The sequence below is a fragment of the Mastomys coucha genome, unplaced genomic scaffold, assembly GCF_008632895.1.
Source record: "Mastomys coucha isolate ucsf_1 unplaced genomic scaffold, UCSF_Mcou_1 pScaffold13, whole genome shotgun sequence".
In the NCBI taxonomy this organism is placed as follows: domain Eukaryota; kingdom Metazoa; phylum Chordata; class Mammalia; order Rodentia; family Muridae; genus Mastomys; species Mastomys coucha.
In genome coordinates this window covers 32,370,254-32,390,225 of record NW_022196895.1, presented here as the reverse complement: position 1 = coordinate 32,390,225, position 19,972 = coordinate 32,370,254, and the positions used below count along the sequence as shown (strand labels likewise).

Sequence of the window (19,972 nt, the reverse complement as noted above, 5' to 3'; positions counted from 1 at the left end):
GAAAGATAGAGCCGAAGCAGATAAGTCTAAAATCTTCTCCTGGAGAGAAAGGCCTAAATTTCCATACAAAGCTCAGACACATACTAGAACAGCAAATGGTTCTGACTGGAGATCCCAGAGACAATACCAAGGGCGAGGAGTGAAACAGGTTCATTCTACAATGAAGTCACCTCCAGAAGTCTGTCCACAGGTCCTGGGCCCTAAGTGAGAAAAGCAGCTGACCGGGTGGGTGCCAGTGCCTGCTTTCTCTGGGTACCTAATGAATGCAGGTAGTTAATGATTCACAATTGCAGGAAAGCATGTTAAATACCATTCAAACGCATTTGTGAATTATGATTGCTAACACTAACTAAAGGAGCCTTTTAATCTTAAAAAATAAAGAAACCTTCTCTTAAAAGGGCAGATATCAATATTAATTAAACCAACAAAAAGAAACTCAAATATGTATTTTCTGCATGAAATCCACATCACCTAAGATACACTTGTTCTAGACAAACTGAATAAAATTCTAAACTCATCAAATGCACACTAGAGTAAGCTTGGAATTGGCAAAGAGTGTTTTAGGTGAAGGATGAAACACCAGATGAGCATTTATGAATTTCAGTTTGGGCAGAATCTACTAGACAAGCCAGATGCTGAACTAATTTCTTTTTACATTGGCATATAATGCAGTAAAGTGCAAAACCCTAACTATACACCTTGAAGAGGCGTACACCTAGATTAACCATAAAATACGATCGGCAGGAGGGCCATCTCAGGGTAGCACTTGTCTAGCATACACAAGACCCTAGTTTTGCTCAGAGTTGTTGCAAGGATTAAATGTTGATATATATAAAGCTTTTAGGAAACCGTTTGGTAAAACGAACTGTTTTTAAAAGCTGAAACAGCTATTCTGTAAACCAAAGGGTTATAAAATAGTCACAAGACATGTATGTAGCACAATGCTTCTCGACATGTTTTATTTTTTTAATCCTGCACTGATTGGGAGTTTTATAAAGAGTGATGATATACTGGACTGTCGGGAATGTCAAGCTGCTCTTTTTTAGCATTTGCTCTCACTTTCTTTGGTTCTCACAGTCCAGTAACAGTTTACTCTTCAACAAATGAACTGCCTTGAGAAGCATGTTCTAGCATACAGACTTAGGAAACAAGGGCAATCTCAAGAAGTAGACTGAACAGAATTATGACAATAAGAAAACCAACCTCAGTAGCAAGGCTGGAGGATGACTTGAGGGCCAATGAGCTAACAGATAAAATAACCCCAATATGCTAACACAAACACAAGCAGCTGCACGAGGAAGACACCAACGAGTATTTTCCCTACCAGTGCTCCAGGAGAAATCCCCTAGAGAACATGTTGGCCAGTAAGTCATCACCTCAGATGGTACAAGAGGCATGAAGGAAGAAGGCAGAACTGACTGGGGCCTCTTGAGTGAAAGCCACTCTGAGCCAACCAACATCAAAAATCAATCAGAAATCACAAAAGTCACAATTTTCTGCCAATGAATCATGCAATCACTCTCCAAGACATGCATATTCTCATATTCACACCTACCTGTGGTCTTAGGAGGCTCCTGAGGTCCACCCTGCCAGCCGTACTGTGGGTATCCTTGATAGGGGTACCCCTGAGGCGGTGGGTAGGGGTACCCCTGAGGAGGTGGGGCTCCCATGGGCCCCATTGGCTGTGGTGGATAAGGTGGGTATGGGGCTGTTGGGCCAGGGCCCGGATATGGTGGAGGGTTCTCTGGGTTCATCAGGAGCCTGGCAATGCACCTAAGAGAAAAAGAGAATAAAAATTATTTGCATATGGAAATCACTAGAAAAAAATTTCCAACTGATGAGATCATTTACTAAATGCCTTAAAGGTGCCTCAACAACTCTGGAAAGCCTTAAGCCTTGTCCATCTTGGTTCATTCTCATCACAACCACACAGCTATTATCTTACTATCTGCTCGTTTCTCTTCTGCTTGTCCTCATTTCTATTCCAGATAGGAGGCTGTGACAGCAGGATCAGTCAAGTCAGTTTTGATCACCACCATGTCCTCAGAGGCTTGCTTCATGCCTGTAGTCTCCTCAATGAATGTGCTGAATGAGTAACATGATACGTTGTTTTTAAATTCCCTGAAATGTCCATAAATGTCGTGGGCTAGCGTTAAGGTAGCAAAAAGTCTAATAACACCATCAACCAGGTCAGAAGATGCTGGTCCAGTACTAGGAAACCCTCCAATAAACAGGCTTGGGCTACAGTGGTGTCTCCTAAGAGGCAGCACTGCTTACCAGTGACCAGACACACCCCGTCTTGGGCTCTAGGATAGTATGGTTGTTCTTTCCAGACCCATGGCTCTAAGCAGTGAGCTGTCTATACAGAATGCCTAGCAAAAATTTCCTCCAAGCTTCCACACTCCCAGGAACCTTTGAAAGGCTCACCAGGAACCTTCACAAGTTCCTGTCCTCAGTGGTTTGTCTCTAGGACAGAGCCCATGCTTCCTGGCCCTCGAGCCTACTAAATATTCTCTTGACTGGGCTTGAAGCTTTGAAGATATAACCTAAGATGCACTTGTTCTAGACAAACTGAATAAAATCCTAAACTCATCAAATGCACACTAGAGAGTAAGCTTGGAATTGGTAAGGAGTGTTTTGGGTGAAGGATGAAACACCAGATGAGCATTTATGAATTTCAATTTGGGCAGAATCTACTAGACAAGCCAGATGCTGGACTAATTTCTTTTTACATTGGCATCCCCTATTGCTTCCATCATATCTACAATCACCACAGTGCCTGGCACAGAGACGTCCAGATTAAAAGCAAACAAATCATAACTGGGGAACAAGGTACACTCTACATGAGTCACTTAAACAGCATGACTCCTGTGATGCCATACTGCCTCACTGTTAACCATGTCCTGGACTAATATTTAACCTATTTTGAGTTATCTTCTAACCCCAATTAATAGTAGAAAAGAATCTAATAACTATGAATTAGTAATCCCATCAATTCTTCTTTAGAATAATCTTAAGTGATTTTATAAAGGCCAGAGTAGTCATAAGATTCCCTAGGGATTCTGGATTAAAGTAACAGATTACTTATATAACTTTCATATTCTTCCTCCCAAATAGTATTGGATTTCCAGCTAGATACCATCAGTTCTTGCTATAGTTCATGTGCTTCAAGAGAAGCTCATCTAGTTCCAGCTCTAGAGGAAGCACCCAATCTGCTACCCTAATCAAGGTCAGCATCTCCCTTTTTCATCACATTATATCAGTTCTGGCTCAAGGAACCCAGAACTGAGTTGATCATAAATGCCACTTCCTGGTCAGCAGGACTGACTGATGTAGTAGTTCCGTCCTTTCAGTAGACAGATCTAACAACCCAAGCTCCCCTTGTCATTAACACAGGCACATAAAGGTCTATGAAAGCTATGGTCTACCAAATTGCTACTAGCCAATCAGCAACTGTTAGCCTTATGATGCAGTGGCCACTTCAAAAGACTGAGCCAATCTAACCTACTGGCCTAACTTAAACTATGTCTATAGTGCTCCTAGTCCTGGGAGCCAATGATAAGCATGTCAAGTAGCAAGTAATGACATACAACTAAACATACATCCAGGAAGTGGACTAAAATAGTGAGGAATTGGTATCAGTGTGACTAAAACTCTTGTCTTGGACAGATGGCTGAAAGACAAATACAATGACTGCTAGAGTAATGGCTTAAACCTAGCAGAGGAAGTGTGGGTAGGGGGAGTGTTCCTTGAAGGCAATTATAAAACAATGCTAATATGGAATCAGGATCTTTTTTTTTACCACATATGCATTATGCCTCCCATTTTAAAGACTTAATTTTCCAGAGTCTGATAGAGACTCAAAAACAAAACAAAAAACCAAACAAACACACAACTAGTGCAGCTGAGAAGGGCTCGGCGTGTGTGCTCAAGCATGAGGACCTGAGGTAGAGTCCCCAGAACCTACACAATGCCAGGCTCAGGGGCACTTGTATGTCTGTAATCCTGCTATACACAAGAGGGATCCTGTTTCAAATACTGTGGAGGGTGAGAGGACCAACACTGAAGGATGTCCTCCACACACGCATCATGGCAAGTGCACATGTGCACTCACCACACACACACACACACCCTGCACATCCCAGGAACAAATAACAACAGAAGCCACCCTTGATCGTCCCTGTCCTCTCACCTCTGTTATATGCCAGTGTGACACCCATCCTAACCCACAGTGACTGATACTACAAAGCATCACCCGCTGGGAAAACACTGACCACATGCGCATTTTGTCTTGTCTCTCCAGCAGGAAGCTGATTAACACAGAAATCATTCTTATTAACTTACATATGGCCATTTTTAAGTCGTCAAAGTAGAACACAGCCAGCCATTGTAACCACTCTGTCCTGAAATTCAGTATAATGACCTACCTTCATTAAAACTGTGGTTTAACCTGATCCAGCCAGCCAGCCTATACATTAATGGAAATTCTCATTCTAGGCAAAGCCAAAGCTAGTTATCCCTGACTATACTGTCCTGAGAACAATGAGCAATGGAGAAGAAAACAAAACAGGAGAGCTCAGAACTGCCACACTTGGCACCTCCGTGCTTAGCCACCTGCTTCTTGACTATTCTTAACCCAGTTGTTTGTTTTCACTCCTCACTGTTCTGTGCCATTCTTTCTGAATGTCCTTCCTCTCACTTGTGTTCCCCCCTCACTTTTAGTATGAGCCTTTCTCCCTTATCCAAGGTACAACATGCCTAAGGAGGAAGAAAATTATCTGACACCTACAGAAAGCAGAAGCCATACAGTGGCTCCAGCAACCATAGCGCCCTTCCCTCCACACTCATCCTACATTTCCCAGGCAGTTGTCTTAAAGAAACAGAGATAAGTCAGTGTCCAGTTTCTTCTAACAACAATGACGACAAAAACCCATTCATAACAAAAGAACAGCAAAAGCCACACAAGAGAGTCTGAACGAAATCAAAGGTCCCAGAACTTAGAGTTTGAAAAGCAGGGCTTCACTTGGGACAAACCTATTGTTCTCCAGCCACCAAAGAAACTGGCCTGACAAAGATCACCTAATACAGTCACATCGCTACAGACCACACTGCATAAGCAAAGTACTAATGAGTTTTAAATTTGAGATACTGGACTTGTAACTTGACTGGTTTCCCTCATAAATTTGGTAACGCATAAGCCTTGCCAAAGTAGAGTATTACTACAGGTTAAATGTAAACACTATGAAGCATTGAAGCTAAACAAGAGCTTCGAAGGGAAGACCCTGAAGGGGTACAACAGCCAGGATTCATTCACAGACTAGACCACCTACTGTTCTCCCAAGATCTTATTCAAGACAAAGACACACACAACACAGTCACAAGATTACAATCATTCTCCAGTGCAACAAGAAGGGCAGAATCTATCTGTGAAAGTTGTTTTCAGACATAAAGTACTGTAAGTTCTCATCAAAATAGATAGCCAAGAAATAAAAATATAATAACCTTGAAAAATATCATTGTTCACATCTACCTGGCAGCTGCTGGTGCTGCTCCTGGGCAGTATGGTAAATAAGCTTCCTCCAGAAAAACTGAACAATCTCAATGGTGAAAAATCAGGTACTGAGCTGGGGCAGTGGTGGCACACGCCTTTAATCCCAGCACTTGGGAGGCAGAGGCAGGTGGATTTCTGAGTTCGAGGCCAGCCTGGTCTACAGAGTGAGTTACAGGACAGCCAGTGTTACACTGAGAAACCCTGTCTCAAAAAACAAAACAAAGCAAAAAACAAAAACAAAAACAAAAATATCAGGTACTGACTCATGCCCTTAATCCCAGTGCTGGGGAAGCAGAGGCAAGCTAAGCAGATTTCTGAGTTTGAGGCTAGCCTGGTCTACAGAGTGAGTTCCAGGACAGCCAAGGCTACACAGTGAAATCCTGTCTTAGGAAAAAAAATCAGATACTGATACAGGAGAGGACAACAAAGAAATAACTTCTCCAGCCAACTATGGTAAGACCATGCACAGAGGACTTCTGACTTTTTATTGCTTCATATATAAATAAATGGACAAAGATTATCAGGCACTGGAGGGTGAGGCCTTCAACATAAGAAACCAAAAAGGGCCAGCAAGATGGCTTAGCATGTAAAAATGCTTCCCTCCAGGCCTGATGGCCAGAATTTGATCTTTGGAACTCACTGGGTGGAAAGAGAGCCCTGGCTCACACGTTATCCTCTGACCTTCATGCTGGTACTAAATAAAGCAGGGAAAAGAAATCACAACCTACACACCTAAACAAGGAAAAGCTACTACAGTACATCTATATAATTAGTTTGTCTGTGGGTGGGTTCTGTTTTCATTTCTGTGTGTATATATCTATGGGGTCTAGTGCTGAAGACTGAACCCACGGCCTCACACATGCTAGGCAAGTGCTCTACCATTAACCTACGCTCCCAGCCACCAGTTCTATGCTTTTGAAATAAAACGTAATGCTGTGCGGGAAAATTTAGGAGCTGGTGAGGGGGCTCAGTTGGTAAAGAACTTACCAGGAGTGCATAAAGACCTGAGTTCAATCCCAGAACCTATGTAAAAAGCTAAGCACAACAGCCATGGGTTTATAATCCAGTGCTGGGGATGAGAAGAGAATACCATGGGGCTTCCTGGCCTGCTAGTCTAGCCAAAAACGTGAGTTCCAAGGTGGGTGAGACTAAAAATTAAGATGGAAATAGAGAAGAGGGGAGGGAATATGAGACAGAGTAACAGAAGGTGAAAAAGACTACTCTGTGTGTGTGTGTGTGGTGTGTATGTGTGTGGTGTGTGTGGTATATGTGTGTGTGGTGTGTATGTGTGTATGTAGAGTGTGTGCGTGTTTGTGTATACAAAACTGTTAAAGCATACAAAACATGGAGACTAGAAAAAGTCATCAATCTCTGACCTACTCGTGTACATGCGCACATTCATATCATACACATATGTACAATCACACAGAAAAAAAGAAAGCTATATAATGTACACAATCTCATGTTTTGTTAAAATAAATACTAATAAAAACATCAATGTAAGAACAGTCCTGGACTAAAGACATAGCTTAGTTGTAAATTTCTATGCAACCATATGACTGCCAAACACACTCTCTCTCCTCCCCCACTCTCTCTCTCTAAGAGTAAATAAAGCTCAATTTTTTATTTATTGCAATTACCCAAATGTATTATGCTTATTTGTGTGTGTGTGTGTGTGTTGAGCATGAGTATACCATGACACTGTGTGAAGGTGAGAGACAGACAACTTTTGGGGGTCAGTTCTCTCCTCCTATCATGGGGGTCCCAGAGACTAAACTCAGGTCATCAGGTACCTGCTGAGCCATCTTGTTAGCCCCTAAATTAAACTTTAAAACATTTAAATTGAATGACAAGTCCTAAAGCAAATTCACACAGTACAGTCACTTAATTTAACATAAGGATACCACTACCATTGAGAAAGGAAAAGATCCATGTTTCCAGTAAACAGCCTGGATTTAATTGGCTATCTTGAGGGTGGGGGTGGGGAAGCTCCTAGTTCTATATACAAAAATAACACAGCACATCACAGAACTATAAATAAAAACTAAAGTATCAAACTTTCAGGAAAACTCACGTCATATGTTCAGCTTGTCTTATGACTCAGCAGTTCTTGTCCCGATAACCAGTTATCCTCAAGTAACTGCAGAGTATTTCTGAGAAATCAGGGAGGCTACAGGGTCATGCTTTGTTTGAATTTCAGCATAAGTTCTGAGGAACTGTGTCACTGGTGACGCACCTGTACAAATACTTTTTACAAGCTATAATTTCTACTGTCTATCACTAAGCGGTTTAGGTGGGACACTGTGGTATATGTAGCTGTTGTTGGTCAAAACATAGTATGGGTGCTGAAGGGAAGAAATGCAGAAGCCTACACAGGCAGATGCACCAGAGAAGCTTTGCATTAAAAACGCTCCAAACTGGAAACGATCTAAACCAGCAGCAGACCAGATTAACCTTGGTGTATTTATGTGGGCACACAACAATATCCTAGCAGTGCTCAAAGAACTATTCCTGGGACTCCCAGGGCTAGGCAAGCAAACCCAGCTGGAATCAAGCACCACCATGATGCTCTAGGATTCTGTTCACCCGGGAGCAACATCACACCCAACTTTAGGACACTGTAGGGCACAGGTGGAACTTTCAGTGGCAGAAACGGTCTGAATCGTGAGCTGGTCGTGTTTGCATAAGAACTATAAATCCACCGGGTGAACAGTCAAGTCTTCATATTCTCCACAGGAAAGCAAACAGATAGTACTTAGCTCTAAGGGAAAAAATCTACAGTGGTTTGCTTAGAGCTCTGAAATCAGAAGTAGTTTATTATTATTATTATTAATTACTACTATTATTATTATTATTTATACTTAAAGGTAGCTGACATTTTTGGTAAGCTTGGGAAAATTAAGTTTTCTTAGTACTTTTTGATATGTTCATGCAGTTCACTCCTTTTAATGTCTACCTCACCTCTTAGGACTTGGTCACTTCTGAGAAGCCAATTTCCCTCCGGGTTACCAGCTTCATCTCAGTAACTCTCTCCTGCACATCTGTTCTTGGAGGCTTTTTTGCTGTGGCTTTTGTAGTTGTGACTCTCTTTGTCTGGGTATAAGACAGGGTTAATACAGTTGCTTTGGGTTACATCCACACTTCCCCAGGTGTAATTCTTGTTATTGAAGCCTGTAGTCAGGACACTTGTAGCCTTAAGAATCTTTCCTGGCAGCTGGGCAGTGGTGGTGCACACCTATAATCCCAGCACTTGGGAGGCAGCGGCAGGCGGATTTCTGAGTTCAAGGCCAGCCTTGTCTACAGAGTGAGTTCCAGGACAGCCAGGGCTACACAGAAAAACCCTGTCTTGAAAAAACCAAAAAAGAATCTTTCCTGGCAGTTTGTATAATTGTCTTTAAAGTTAGAAAAAAAAAACAAAAACAAAAACCCATGAGAACAGATCTTAACCTAAAGGCCCCTATCTCTTTTAGCTGCCCCTCTAACAGGTCCTTCATAAATTGACTGTTTTATATTCTAGGCCCCTCAACTTTTGAATCTGCATCCTTAATTTTGAGTGCAGATTGTTGAACTTGGCTCTAGGATTAAGGTTTGTACCACCATCTGTCTCCATGATTTATACTTTTCACTTAACTGTAACCTTGGCGTGTGGCCTTATGCTATTCACACAGGTCATTTATTCAGTCCATGAAAACGTCCCAGAACATCAACTGTAACTCAACACTAGCAGTTCCAGGCACTACTGAGATAGTGTGTGCACGAGTCAGTTCCTGTTCAGACTACAGAGACAGTCAGTCAGCAGCAGCCATTACAGACCAACCTATAAGACGGGAAGCAGAGTACTATGTGCACAAAAATAAATAAGCAGCCAGGGAAGTTCAGTTTCTAAGCAGAAGTGACGATCATTTCAAGAGCTAAGCAGACACAGAAATTTCAGTTACTCAACGTCCACACATTAGTCAGAGGCAACAATCTGGGGAATAACAAAGAAAAGAAGTACATTTCAGAAATGGACAGGGGTCACTATGGTGGGGCGCTGTCACACAGAAGAGGCTAAAGGTGAGATAGTTGCTCAGGATGCTTTTTTATAGGTACTCTTTACTGTTTTTGAAGAGAATCTTAGAACTTTGTTTACGTCTGCTTGCCAGGTACCACCAGCCAACCCAATCACTCAACCACATTATGAAATAACCACTGCAGAAGATCTCTAACATCAGTGTGGGCTTTACCAGCCTTCTCTATTATTGCATTGGGAAGGAAACTCTGGAAGTTTTCTAATTTCAAAGGAATTGTAAAGTAGTCTACTATTCTGACTGGACAAACTGGAGTTAAGAGAGGCAGGAGCTGTATTTCAGAGCTACACAGTGAGGTACAAGCAGAACAACCCTCAGTAGGGAAGTCAGACTACAACAGTAAATGTGCAGCTAGCTGAGGGAAATATCTCAGATTCAACCCCAAACTCACAAGCACAGGTATTTACTGAAGGACTTCTACCTCGCTCCCTCCTAACATCTCCTATGTAGCCTGGGCTAGTCTGAAACTTGAACTCCTCCTGCCTCAGCCTCCCAAGTGCTGGAATTACAAGTGTGTGTCACTATGCCCAGATCCTATTTAAAATTATACCTCAAATAATTAAATGAACATATTATCTTTTGAACTGGAAGGCCTGCCTCTAGGGGTTTCATCTCACATTATATATTACAGAAGTATGCTAAAATTCTAAAACTTTTCACATATATGCACAGGTTTATTATTGTAAATTTAAATCCCAGGCTGCCCTGCAATACACAGTGAGATCTTCTCTCAATCAATCAAGCCATCAAGCAGTAAGTAAGTAAAATCAATTTATACTGTTAAAGACTATAATCCTAGAACCTGGGAGAACTAAACAATAAGATTGCAAGTTCAAAACTATCCTGGACTACATACTATATTCAAAGTTACCCCACGCTACACTCAAGATCCTATCATGAAACACAAAACAAAAACAAAATTTAGACCACAATAAATGGTTGTACTAACGAATACAACTATTGAGTACATTGTATATATGTTATACTTTTTTGAGGTAAGGTCTCATTCTGTAGCCCTGGCTGGTTTTGAGACAGGCTCTCACTCTGTGGCTTCTCTGTCCTGAAACTCACTATGGCGACTAGACTGGCTTTGAATTCACAGAGATCTGCCTGCCTCTGCCTCTGCCTCTGCCTCTGCCTCTGCCTCTCCTCTGCCTCTCCTCTGCCTCTCTCTGCCTCTCTGCCTCTGGAGTGCTAGGATTAAAGATGTATGCCATCATGCCCTGTATGGCATATGAACAATAAAGGTTCAAATTCCTGCTGGTTATCTTTGACTAAATTGCCTCTCCTCTGCCTCTCCTCTGCCTCTCTCTGCCTCTCTGCCTCTTTCTGCCTCTCTGCCTCTGGAGTGCTAGGATTAAAGATGTATGCCATCATGCCCTGTATGGCATATGAACAATAAAGGTTCAAATTCCTGCTGGTTATCTTTGACTAAATGCCACATGGCTTTTAGGAAAAACAAAAACAAAAACAAAAACATTCCTTATTTTACTGAGAAGAAAAGGATGCTTCCAACTACAAGGAAAATAGAATTTGTCCCAGAAACCATCAGGGACATCTGGCTGCAAGGCAGGACCCATAATTGCAAGCAGACTAGTAGGTTCCCAGGCAACCTCTTCCCGTCTGTTCCAGCCTTCACTGTGTTGGATCCTGTGGCAAAAACCACAGGTCGTTCGAATGTAGACTCCCTTTGCCTTGAGCTTCCAGAAGGAGTCTCTAGGGACACAGCACAGCTCCTTGCCTGACTAAGAACTGTAGAGAGAATCTCTTATAAACATCACCCACCAATAAAAAAGGCAGTGGTCAGTGTACAAAGTACTGCTGGGAAACCCCCACCAGCTTCATAGGAGGCCATACCTGGAGCCTCACTCAGCCACTCAGCTCAGACTCTGGGTCAGTGCCATCAGGGCTGCTATCTGAAAGCCCACGGCAGGCTGCTCCTCAAAAAAAAAAGGATGGGGCCTCTGAAGAACATCCAGTCACAGGACAGCACTAACTCTGGAACTTCAAACAAGTCAGCCCTCAAAGTGAAAAGGGAGAGAAAATGAGGCCCAGTGAGAGAAAGGATCAAAAGAGGGGGCAGCAAGTGAACAGAACAGAAGGCGAGGGAAAGGGGGAAGAAAGCTGTTAGCACAGAAAGTGAGTCAGGGAAATGAAAGGAGAGGTTAGAGCACAGAAAGCCAGAGAGAAGGGAAGAACTCTGCCCCCTGCCAAGTTGAGAGGACACACTATAAAGGGACACAGCCATCCCTCCCTACAAGCCTGATAAAGCCACTTCCCAGGTCAGGTCCCCCACCAGCACAGCCCCTGAAAGGCAGGTTCCACTACCCTCCCAGGGCATTAGATTGGGCTTTGTGGGAAAGCTGCCATCTTGATCGTTCAGTAAAAGGCCCCTACAGCTTAATGTGCTGGCAATTTAACTAAGCGCTCCTGACTCCTGATGAATACCCAAAGGCCCTCTTTGCTCCACCATGAAAGCCACTTTTCTAACCCACAGAGCGCCACAGCTCTGTCAATGCAGCAGGTAGCTCTCTTAACAGACAACAGTAAATTCCAGCTCACGCCTGTAGTACCACCGATGCTACCCCAGCAGCACTCTCCCACTCTGCCTTCTAACATTGTTAAAGGGATAATAAAGACTAGAAGAAACAAATGCTAAATGACAATTTTCTGTCACTGTTAACACCCAAAGAGAACACTCGATGTGCAAAAAAAGACAGAGGGTTCAAAGTAGTTGGTGGCACCAGCGAAGCTAGAAACAAATAGCATAAATAAAACCTGAGTTTACCAGGGGCGCACTTGCAGAGAAGGGATGGAACTGCATCACAGCATCAGCAAAGCCAGGTTCCACCCAGCCTCCCAGAGCGTTAGCTTGGCTTTGTGGGAAAAATAAGTAAGACAGAGGCTTCACTGGGCGGTGGTGGCGCACGCCTTTAATCCCAGCACTTGGGAGGCATAGGCAGGCGGATTTCTGAGTTCGAGGCCAGCCTGGTCTACAGAGTGAGTTCCAGGACAGCCAGGGCTAGAGAAACCCTGTCTCAAAAAACAAACAAACAAACAAAAAAGACAGGTTTCTATATTATACTTCTTTTCTTTTTTTTGGAGACACAGTCTTACTATGCAGCCTAGTCTGGCCTTGAGCTTGAGCTTGTAACCCTTTTAACTCAGTTTCCTAAGGTAGGTTTGCTGTGTGCTACCTAGCTACTTAGTCTCCGTAACTAGATTCTTCATTTTGTGGCTTTCTTAGTATCAAACTGTTGCACAAATTTTAGGACAGGGTTTAAGGAGACTTCTCTGAAGGTCTGCCTACCCAAACCAGCCCTACCACCCACCAACTGCCACCTGGAAACTTTCCATGGAGGAGTCATCTCATTGGGTAAACTTACCATGGAGGAGTTATCTCATTGGGTAAACGGGTATGCACTATGATTTAGAGATCATGTACAATTTTAGTTTATAATATTCACCGTCTATTTGTGGCATCTGATACAGTAGTTTTCAATTTAAAGGCAGTGATAGGATAGTTTCCCTTATAAATAAAATTTCAAGTTTAAAATTTATTACATTCATTTAGTATGTGTGTACGCACTCCAGCACACATATATCATACGGCACAGGATATGCCAGTAGAGGTCACAGGATAACCTGTAGGAGGTCAGTTCTCTCTACCATGTGAGTCCTGAGACCAAAATTTTCAAGTTTTAAAAACTGAGATGATAGCTGGGTGGTGATGATGCACGTCCTTAAATAATCCCAGAACTTGGGTGGGGTGGAGACAGGTGAATCTCTGTGAATTCGAGGTCAGCTTGGTCTATAGAGCAAGTTCTAGGACATCCAGTGCTAGAACAAAGAAACCCTGCCTCAAACAAAATAATAATAACAACAATAATAATAAACAATAATAATAGTCCTTTAATAATGGTCAGACAAGAATAGGCTAATGGCTCCAAAATGTCTCTTGATGCCAAAGCTCATGGGTACAGCATTTTTAAGGACAAAACTCGCAATTACATCAGTGTTCAAGGGGGCTGGAGTAGCCTTATAACATGTCCTTTTGCTGAGCTTAGCACTATTTTCCACACAATATACAACAATTAATTTGATTTGCACTTCCTCTAGTCATTTTAGTTTTATGTTTTAGCTTCCACAAACATTAATTAATTTGGTTAACATCTAGACCACGGTCAGGATCATGGGCAGTCCCAAAGCCAAGATGAATGCGATTATTGGAGGGCGGAAGGCTGAAGAGTGTCTAGGCATGCACAAAATAGTTAGGACAAGATGTGGTTACCCTAGTCACTTCAGAATCACTTTAAAAGTGTTATGGGGCTGCAGAGATGGCTCAGTGGCTATTCTTCCAGAGGGCCCAAAGTAGAAGATCCCCAGCACCATGAGGCAGCTCCCAATAGTCTTTAAGTTCGGTTCCAGGGAATCCAATGTCCTCTTCTGCACTCCATGGGCAACCAGGCATGCATGATACACAGTCATACATACAGGCAAAACAGGCATACACATAAAAAAATTTTCTGTGATGAAAAAACGAATTTTTAAAAAAACAGCAAGGAAGGCATGGAGATAGGACAGAAATCACACATATGGAACACAAAGGAATCATGAGAACCACCTTCGGTTTCTTCTTTTCACTTGCAAAAGTTGGTCCCAGTAGTTTCACAGCCACCCTCAGACACTGATGAATCAGCAATCCCGATTCAACTGTCAGCAGAGCTAGAAGGCGGAGGAGGCTGCCTTCTGCTGGGGAGCTGCCATTAGCCTGACAGTGGGCTTGGCTGGGGCAGCTGAGTGAAGGGAGATTCAGAGCAGCTGGAGTATCCAGGAGGCTACTCCGGGCATCAGGGAAGCATCAAGGACTAACCCTGCCCCAGGCATGTTCCTCCAAGTATCTGCTCTTCACACACCTCACCAACTGCTCCCTGCCTCCAGTCCTGATGCTGAAGTGAATGTGGAAGACGCCTAGGACATCCCAGGTTTTCCCCTCCCTGGAAATTTCTGTGGCTCAACTGTTCACTATTTCTGCCCTGCTTTTGTCACTGAGCATGTCTAGATAGTTTTCAAATGTGATACGTTTTCTAGCCAATGCTCTCGGGACTAGGTAACAATTCTTAAGCACAAGTCATCAGGGAACTAAATGAACTAATGACAGGCATCTCTGAAGAAAGAGTTTACTGCCTAATGAGTACATTCAGGTAAAGTAAACTGTCCTCCCACCATGGCTACCAACACTCTCTCAAACCTCAAACCATATAATTAAGAGTTCAGAAAACTATCAATCCCTTCCGCTGTCTGTGGCTCAAAGGTCAGACTCAAACTATTTGCCTCCCTTGTGGTGAATGTGAGGATCCTACTAGTGGTACATATTTGGCCATGAGGCCTAAATCAGTCCCAGTGTTCCTCTGCTTATGATGGGGTTACACCCAGACAAACATCTATGAGTTAGAATATCATAAATTTTAAAATGCAGTTACTACTGTAAATAACCATAGCTGAGCTCAGCCGACCTTAAATGTACTTGAATTACCATTAGACAGAGAAGTTGTACAAAAAACATTCAAAAAGCACATTCTACAAAAAAGTATTGAGAGCCAGGCATAGTGTCACATGGCTATAATCCCAGCACTTGGGAGTAGAAGCAGGAGGACCAGATGTTCAAGCGTAGGCTCAGCTATATGGCAATTTGAGGCCAGTCTGTTTGAGATGAGACCCTGTCATCTTTTAAAAGATCTCATTAAAAAAAAAAGAAAGAAAGAAAAGAAAAGAAAAGAAAAAAGTGTATGTAGAGGTATTGAAAAATCTCTTGTAATTTACTGAACATTATACTAAGAAAAAAAAAAACAAGAATGGTTATGTGGGTAAAATGTTGTTCCACTATAAAGCAGAAAAATATTAACTTGAAACCCTGGTAGATTGGGTACCAAAATTCTATATTTCCTAAAACCTTCCTATTGTTGAACCCGTTTTATCCAGTTCTCAAGGGGGTATGAACTTTTGCATATGAGGCTAGAGTCGACTCCTATGCAGTGCTCCTATCCTGCTGTCTTTAATTGCTAACTCCCATTTTATAGCCAAGCCAATTATTTGCCTTGGACAAAATGTAGGGAGCTTTGAGGACTGGGACATAGCACTTAGCTTAGCTTGAGAAAAACAGATGTCTCTTCTGTCTAAATTTCCCTCAGGTAAGAAAGCAACAAATGTCAGAAATAGGAAGGCTAACCTTCACAGCTCCATAGAGTCCCTGCAACAGCAGCAAGGCCTGAATCTCACTACAGCCAGACCTGTGGCTGAACAAGATTGGAAAATGTCAAAGAAAACTATTCAATTCTTATCCGATGTAGTGAGCAGTCATGCAGACTTCTCTACCTCTGATAAGCTGTAAGTTAGAACTATCTGACTAACTTCGTAAGGCCTGAGCCAGTTTCCAGTAACAATCTTGCTGTCAGAGGATCCTGGCTAGGAAGCTGCCAGCCCACAGCCTACCCTGTTACTGGTTTACTGCAAATGCTTGACAGAATCAACATGTGGTAATAGAGAAAGAGTATAAGAAAATGAAACATGTATTTATTTGCACATGAAATAAAAACAGGTATGTAATCTCAGGCCTCTAGATCTTGATCACAGGTTGATTTGTAACTAATTCTAAAGACTCCGGGGGAGGGGGGTGGGGTTGGGGTTGGCAAAAGGCCTCTAAGTATAAATGGTATGTCAGTGTTTGTAACTTTCACCTCTTTTTAAAAAATTGCTACATCTCAAAATACAACACTCATCCAGGAATTGAAATGTCCTGCTTTGGAGCAGTTCAAATTTCATATAGCTGCTGCTTCTCCTTCTCCTTCTCCTTCTCCCTCTCCCTCCTCCTCCTCCTCCTCCTCCTCCTCCTCCTCCTCCTCCTTTTTTCCAGACAGGGTTTCTCTGTTTAGCCCTGGTTGTCCTGGAACTCACTTTGTAGACCAGGTTAGCCTGGAACTCAGAAATCCACCTGCCTCTGCCTCCCAAGTGCTGGGATTAAAGGCCTGTGCCAGGCAAGAGGTAGAGTTTTGGTTCCTGGGTTTAGGGTCTGAGTTGAGACCAGACTGGGAGAAAAAAGAGAAGGTGGAGAGAGGAAAGGGGGTCTTGGGGTTATGAAAACATGGGCATGAGGGCTGACCAGTTGGACTTAAGAGCTGCCCAGATGTAAGATGGTAAGTTCTAACTCCGGGTTATTGCTAGGGAAGTAGACATAATAGCTTAAATGGTGAATATCTGCCCAGCTCTAGCACTTTTAAGGCTTATCATAAATATAATAGTTTTGTGTCTTCCATCTGGGACAAAAAAAAAAAATCTAATGTGGAATAGAAACCCAGGACTGAGATTAAATTATTACCACAACACAACACCAAACAACTTTTTCTTGATGCTGGGATGGACCCCCATGTGGGTCACATGTATGCTTGGCAAGCACTCTGACAGTGAGCTGCATCCACTAGTCTTTGGCTCCATTCCATGTAAGGAAAACCTTGTGTCTTGAATGTTGGAAGGCCAGCCCTGGTGTTTATCACAGCCCGTGTTTAGGGAAGTACACTAACATTTTTTTCTCCTGACAATGAACTCTTTAAGTTCTCTACCAATGAGAAAACATGTGGGGGTGGCCAGGGTGAATGAAAGTGGAAAAATTCCAAAAAAGCTCTCAGCCTGCTTAACTGTCCTGGCGGCTCCCAGTGACTGGGAGAGGGAAGACAGGAGGAAAGCCTGTTTCTTTCCAGAGGAGGCGGAATTAGTTCAGCAGCTGAAATATGATCAGAAATTGGGAAAACTTTATTTAACAGGAAAAAAAATGATGTGCGCCAAGGCATCTAATTTCCAACAATTCTTAGGTTCCTGCAGAGACTTATGTACTTCCGTGGCACTCACCTTTAACCCAGCACTGGGGAGGCAGAGGCGGATGGTTCTCTGTGAGTACCAGGACAGCCAGGGCTACACAGAGAAACCCAGTCTCAAAAAAAAATAAAATAAAATAAAATAAAATAAAATAAAAATAAAAAATAAACAAACAAAAAAGAACCCTCTTGTGGCCTTTAGGCACATGGCAATTTTGCAGTTGAACGTGTTTTAAAATCGCCTCTCAGGACTTCCTTTACAGAGACTGATTTCACTCAGCTGACTGGAAGCCATTCATTTTCCCTGTCTCAACCACTCTGGACAGGCTCTCCAGAGTGCTGTACCAGTTTCTACATTTAACACATAAACCGGCTGAGGACACCTTCTAAGGTCTCAGCAATTCCCTAAACTGTTTTTTACTGTACAAAATCCCCAGAGGTCCAATTTTGTTTTCTGAAGTCAAGCAAATACAATACAAATTGGTTTGGTCACTCCGATTCTTTACAGAAAACAAAATATTTGATGTTTCAACAGCATCAATATATTTTAGGGAATACAAAAAAATATATAAACCACCAAATCATTCCTCCTTATAAAACCAAAATACACTTTTTGGGCTTCTCAGGAAATCAAAATAAAATAGCCTACCATTTAAACAAAGCTTAAGTGCTTTGTTTATGGTGTATGCCTGTAAACCCATTACTTGGAAGGTAGAGACAGGAGGATGAGGTGTTGAAAGCCTTAGACTCAGCTGTAAGAGGGCAGAAGCCAGCCTAGACTATGTTCAAGACTATCTCCTCAAAATCAAAACCAGAAACACACACACCCTTCATTCGCAGCAAAGTTAAACAATCTTACTCTGAGAGAAGTTGGGTAGAAAAAAAATTGAGCTGAAAAAAAAATCCATCTTAAAATTTACATTTTACTCAACATTCCATATCATAGTTTGGTGCTAATTCCTTTTAGTAACTTCCCATATTAAAACTCCTGTCAATCAGCTTGGTTTGAATTTCACCTTAGGGTTAGGGGTATTTTTTTTTTTTGCAAGACATTCTGAAGTCTCTGAAAGGCAATGTGCTGAGAACATTCCAGTCTCCAAGCAAACAGAGGGAAGAATATATGTCTCATCCTGTTATTCTGTCCAGTCAAATGGAATGCAAGAAAATAAGACACGGTTGGGTATGTCCCTTCTAGAATAAAGACAAAAACCTGATGAAATGTTACCGGCAGTTTGGCTGCCTGAACCCCGACCAAGTTTATTATAAATATATTAGAGTTCAAGTGTTGTCATCTCTTTTCACCAACCACTCAGGTCTTCTTATCATAATGTTCCCACGTCCCCAAACCTGTCGTCGTCTTAATGGCTCCCTAGAGCATACAATGCCTCAGCTAGTTGCTCCAGCTTTTTCCCAACAGGTCCCAACTTCATGCTCTAAACTCTCCATCCCAGACAGGCCCAGTAAGCACTCCTCGGAGTTCAAGAATCGGGTCTTTTTCCTCTGAGGTACCCCCCTTTCCCTGTCCTCACTCCAAACCCTTTCCGGTGTCACCTCCTCAACAGGTGTACCCTCGGATCCTGCGCCCTTAGCAAGCGGCAGGGGTTCCCTGAGCCCACACCTACTCAACACCGGCTCACTCCGCCGCCGGGCTCCCACTCCCAAGCCAGCTCGACCCTAGCCAGGTCGCGGAGCCTCAGAAACCGCAGCCTAAGGCGAAGAAATCCAGCAGCTTCCGCCGACATCCCTGGAGACAGGGTGGGGCGAGCCCCGCTCCGCTCCCAGCCCGCGGACTCCAGAGCGCGGCGGACGCAGCCGACTGCGGGAAGCACTCAGTCCGCCCCAGGACGCCGGGCGATGGCAGCGCAGCGGTGGGGTCCTCTCCCCTCAGGAGCCTGGCGCCCCAACCCGTCGCTCCGCGGGTCCCTCCAGCTCTCCCCGCGCAGCCGCCCGCGTCTCACTACGCCCTAGCCCGGGCTGGCCGCCCCACTCCGACCCCAGAGCCCTCACCTCTCAGCTCCACGAAGCAGCCGCTCGCTGACCCGGTCTGGACGGAAGAAGACTTGGACCCGACTACGCTAACAGCGCCGCACCTGCCGCGAGCCACTGAGCCGCAGCGGCGCGCCTGACGTCACCCGAGCCTCCAAGGCTGGAAGCCGGGAGTCACCTGATCTCCCTGGCAACGCGCGAGGGGGCGGAACCCAGCGAGGGCGGCGTCACAGCGCGAGCCCCGCCCCCCCCCCGCCTCTCCGGGTCCCCACACCGCGTTGAGGGACTTGAGCTTGTTTGTCCCTTAGTTCCCTGCGGTCCCCGGGCTATATCTAGAGTTTCTTTCCGGGTCCTTGCGAGCATCGCCGCCCCACGTCGATAAGATGGGAGCTTGGGAAGAAGGGCAGGGGCCCTGAGGACCAGCTCGGTACACAGCAAGTGGGGCTGCTGTGAGCGGCTGCTGCCTGGCCTCTTCTCCTCCGCTGCTAGGTTCAGGA

General features: G+C 43.7%; 1 protein-coding gene across 3 annotated transcripts in view; it reads right to left on the bottom strand.

Annotated features, from left to right (window-relative positions):
* Positions 1–19,688, bottom strand: part of Cystm1 (cysteine rich transmembrane module containing 1) — a 57,288-nt gene extending 37,600 nt beyond the window's left edge. For 2 of the 3 annotated variants that reach the window (XM_031365392.1, XM_031365389.1), the window contains exons 1-2: positions 19,497–19,665; positions 1,556–1,773 (exon numbers count right to left, since the gene is read on the bottom strand). In XM_031365392.1, the coding sequence (XP_031221252.1) occupies positions 1,556–1,754 (199 nt within the window). In that variant the 5' untranslated portion in view covers positions 1,755–1,773; positions 19,497–19,665. Of the gene's footprint in view, positions 1–1,555; positions 1,774–19,496 lie in introns of all 3 variants that reach the window. The other variant, XM_031365390.1, reaches the window with a different exon arrangement.
* Positions 19,689–19,972: the final 284 nt, after the last annotated feature.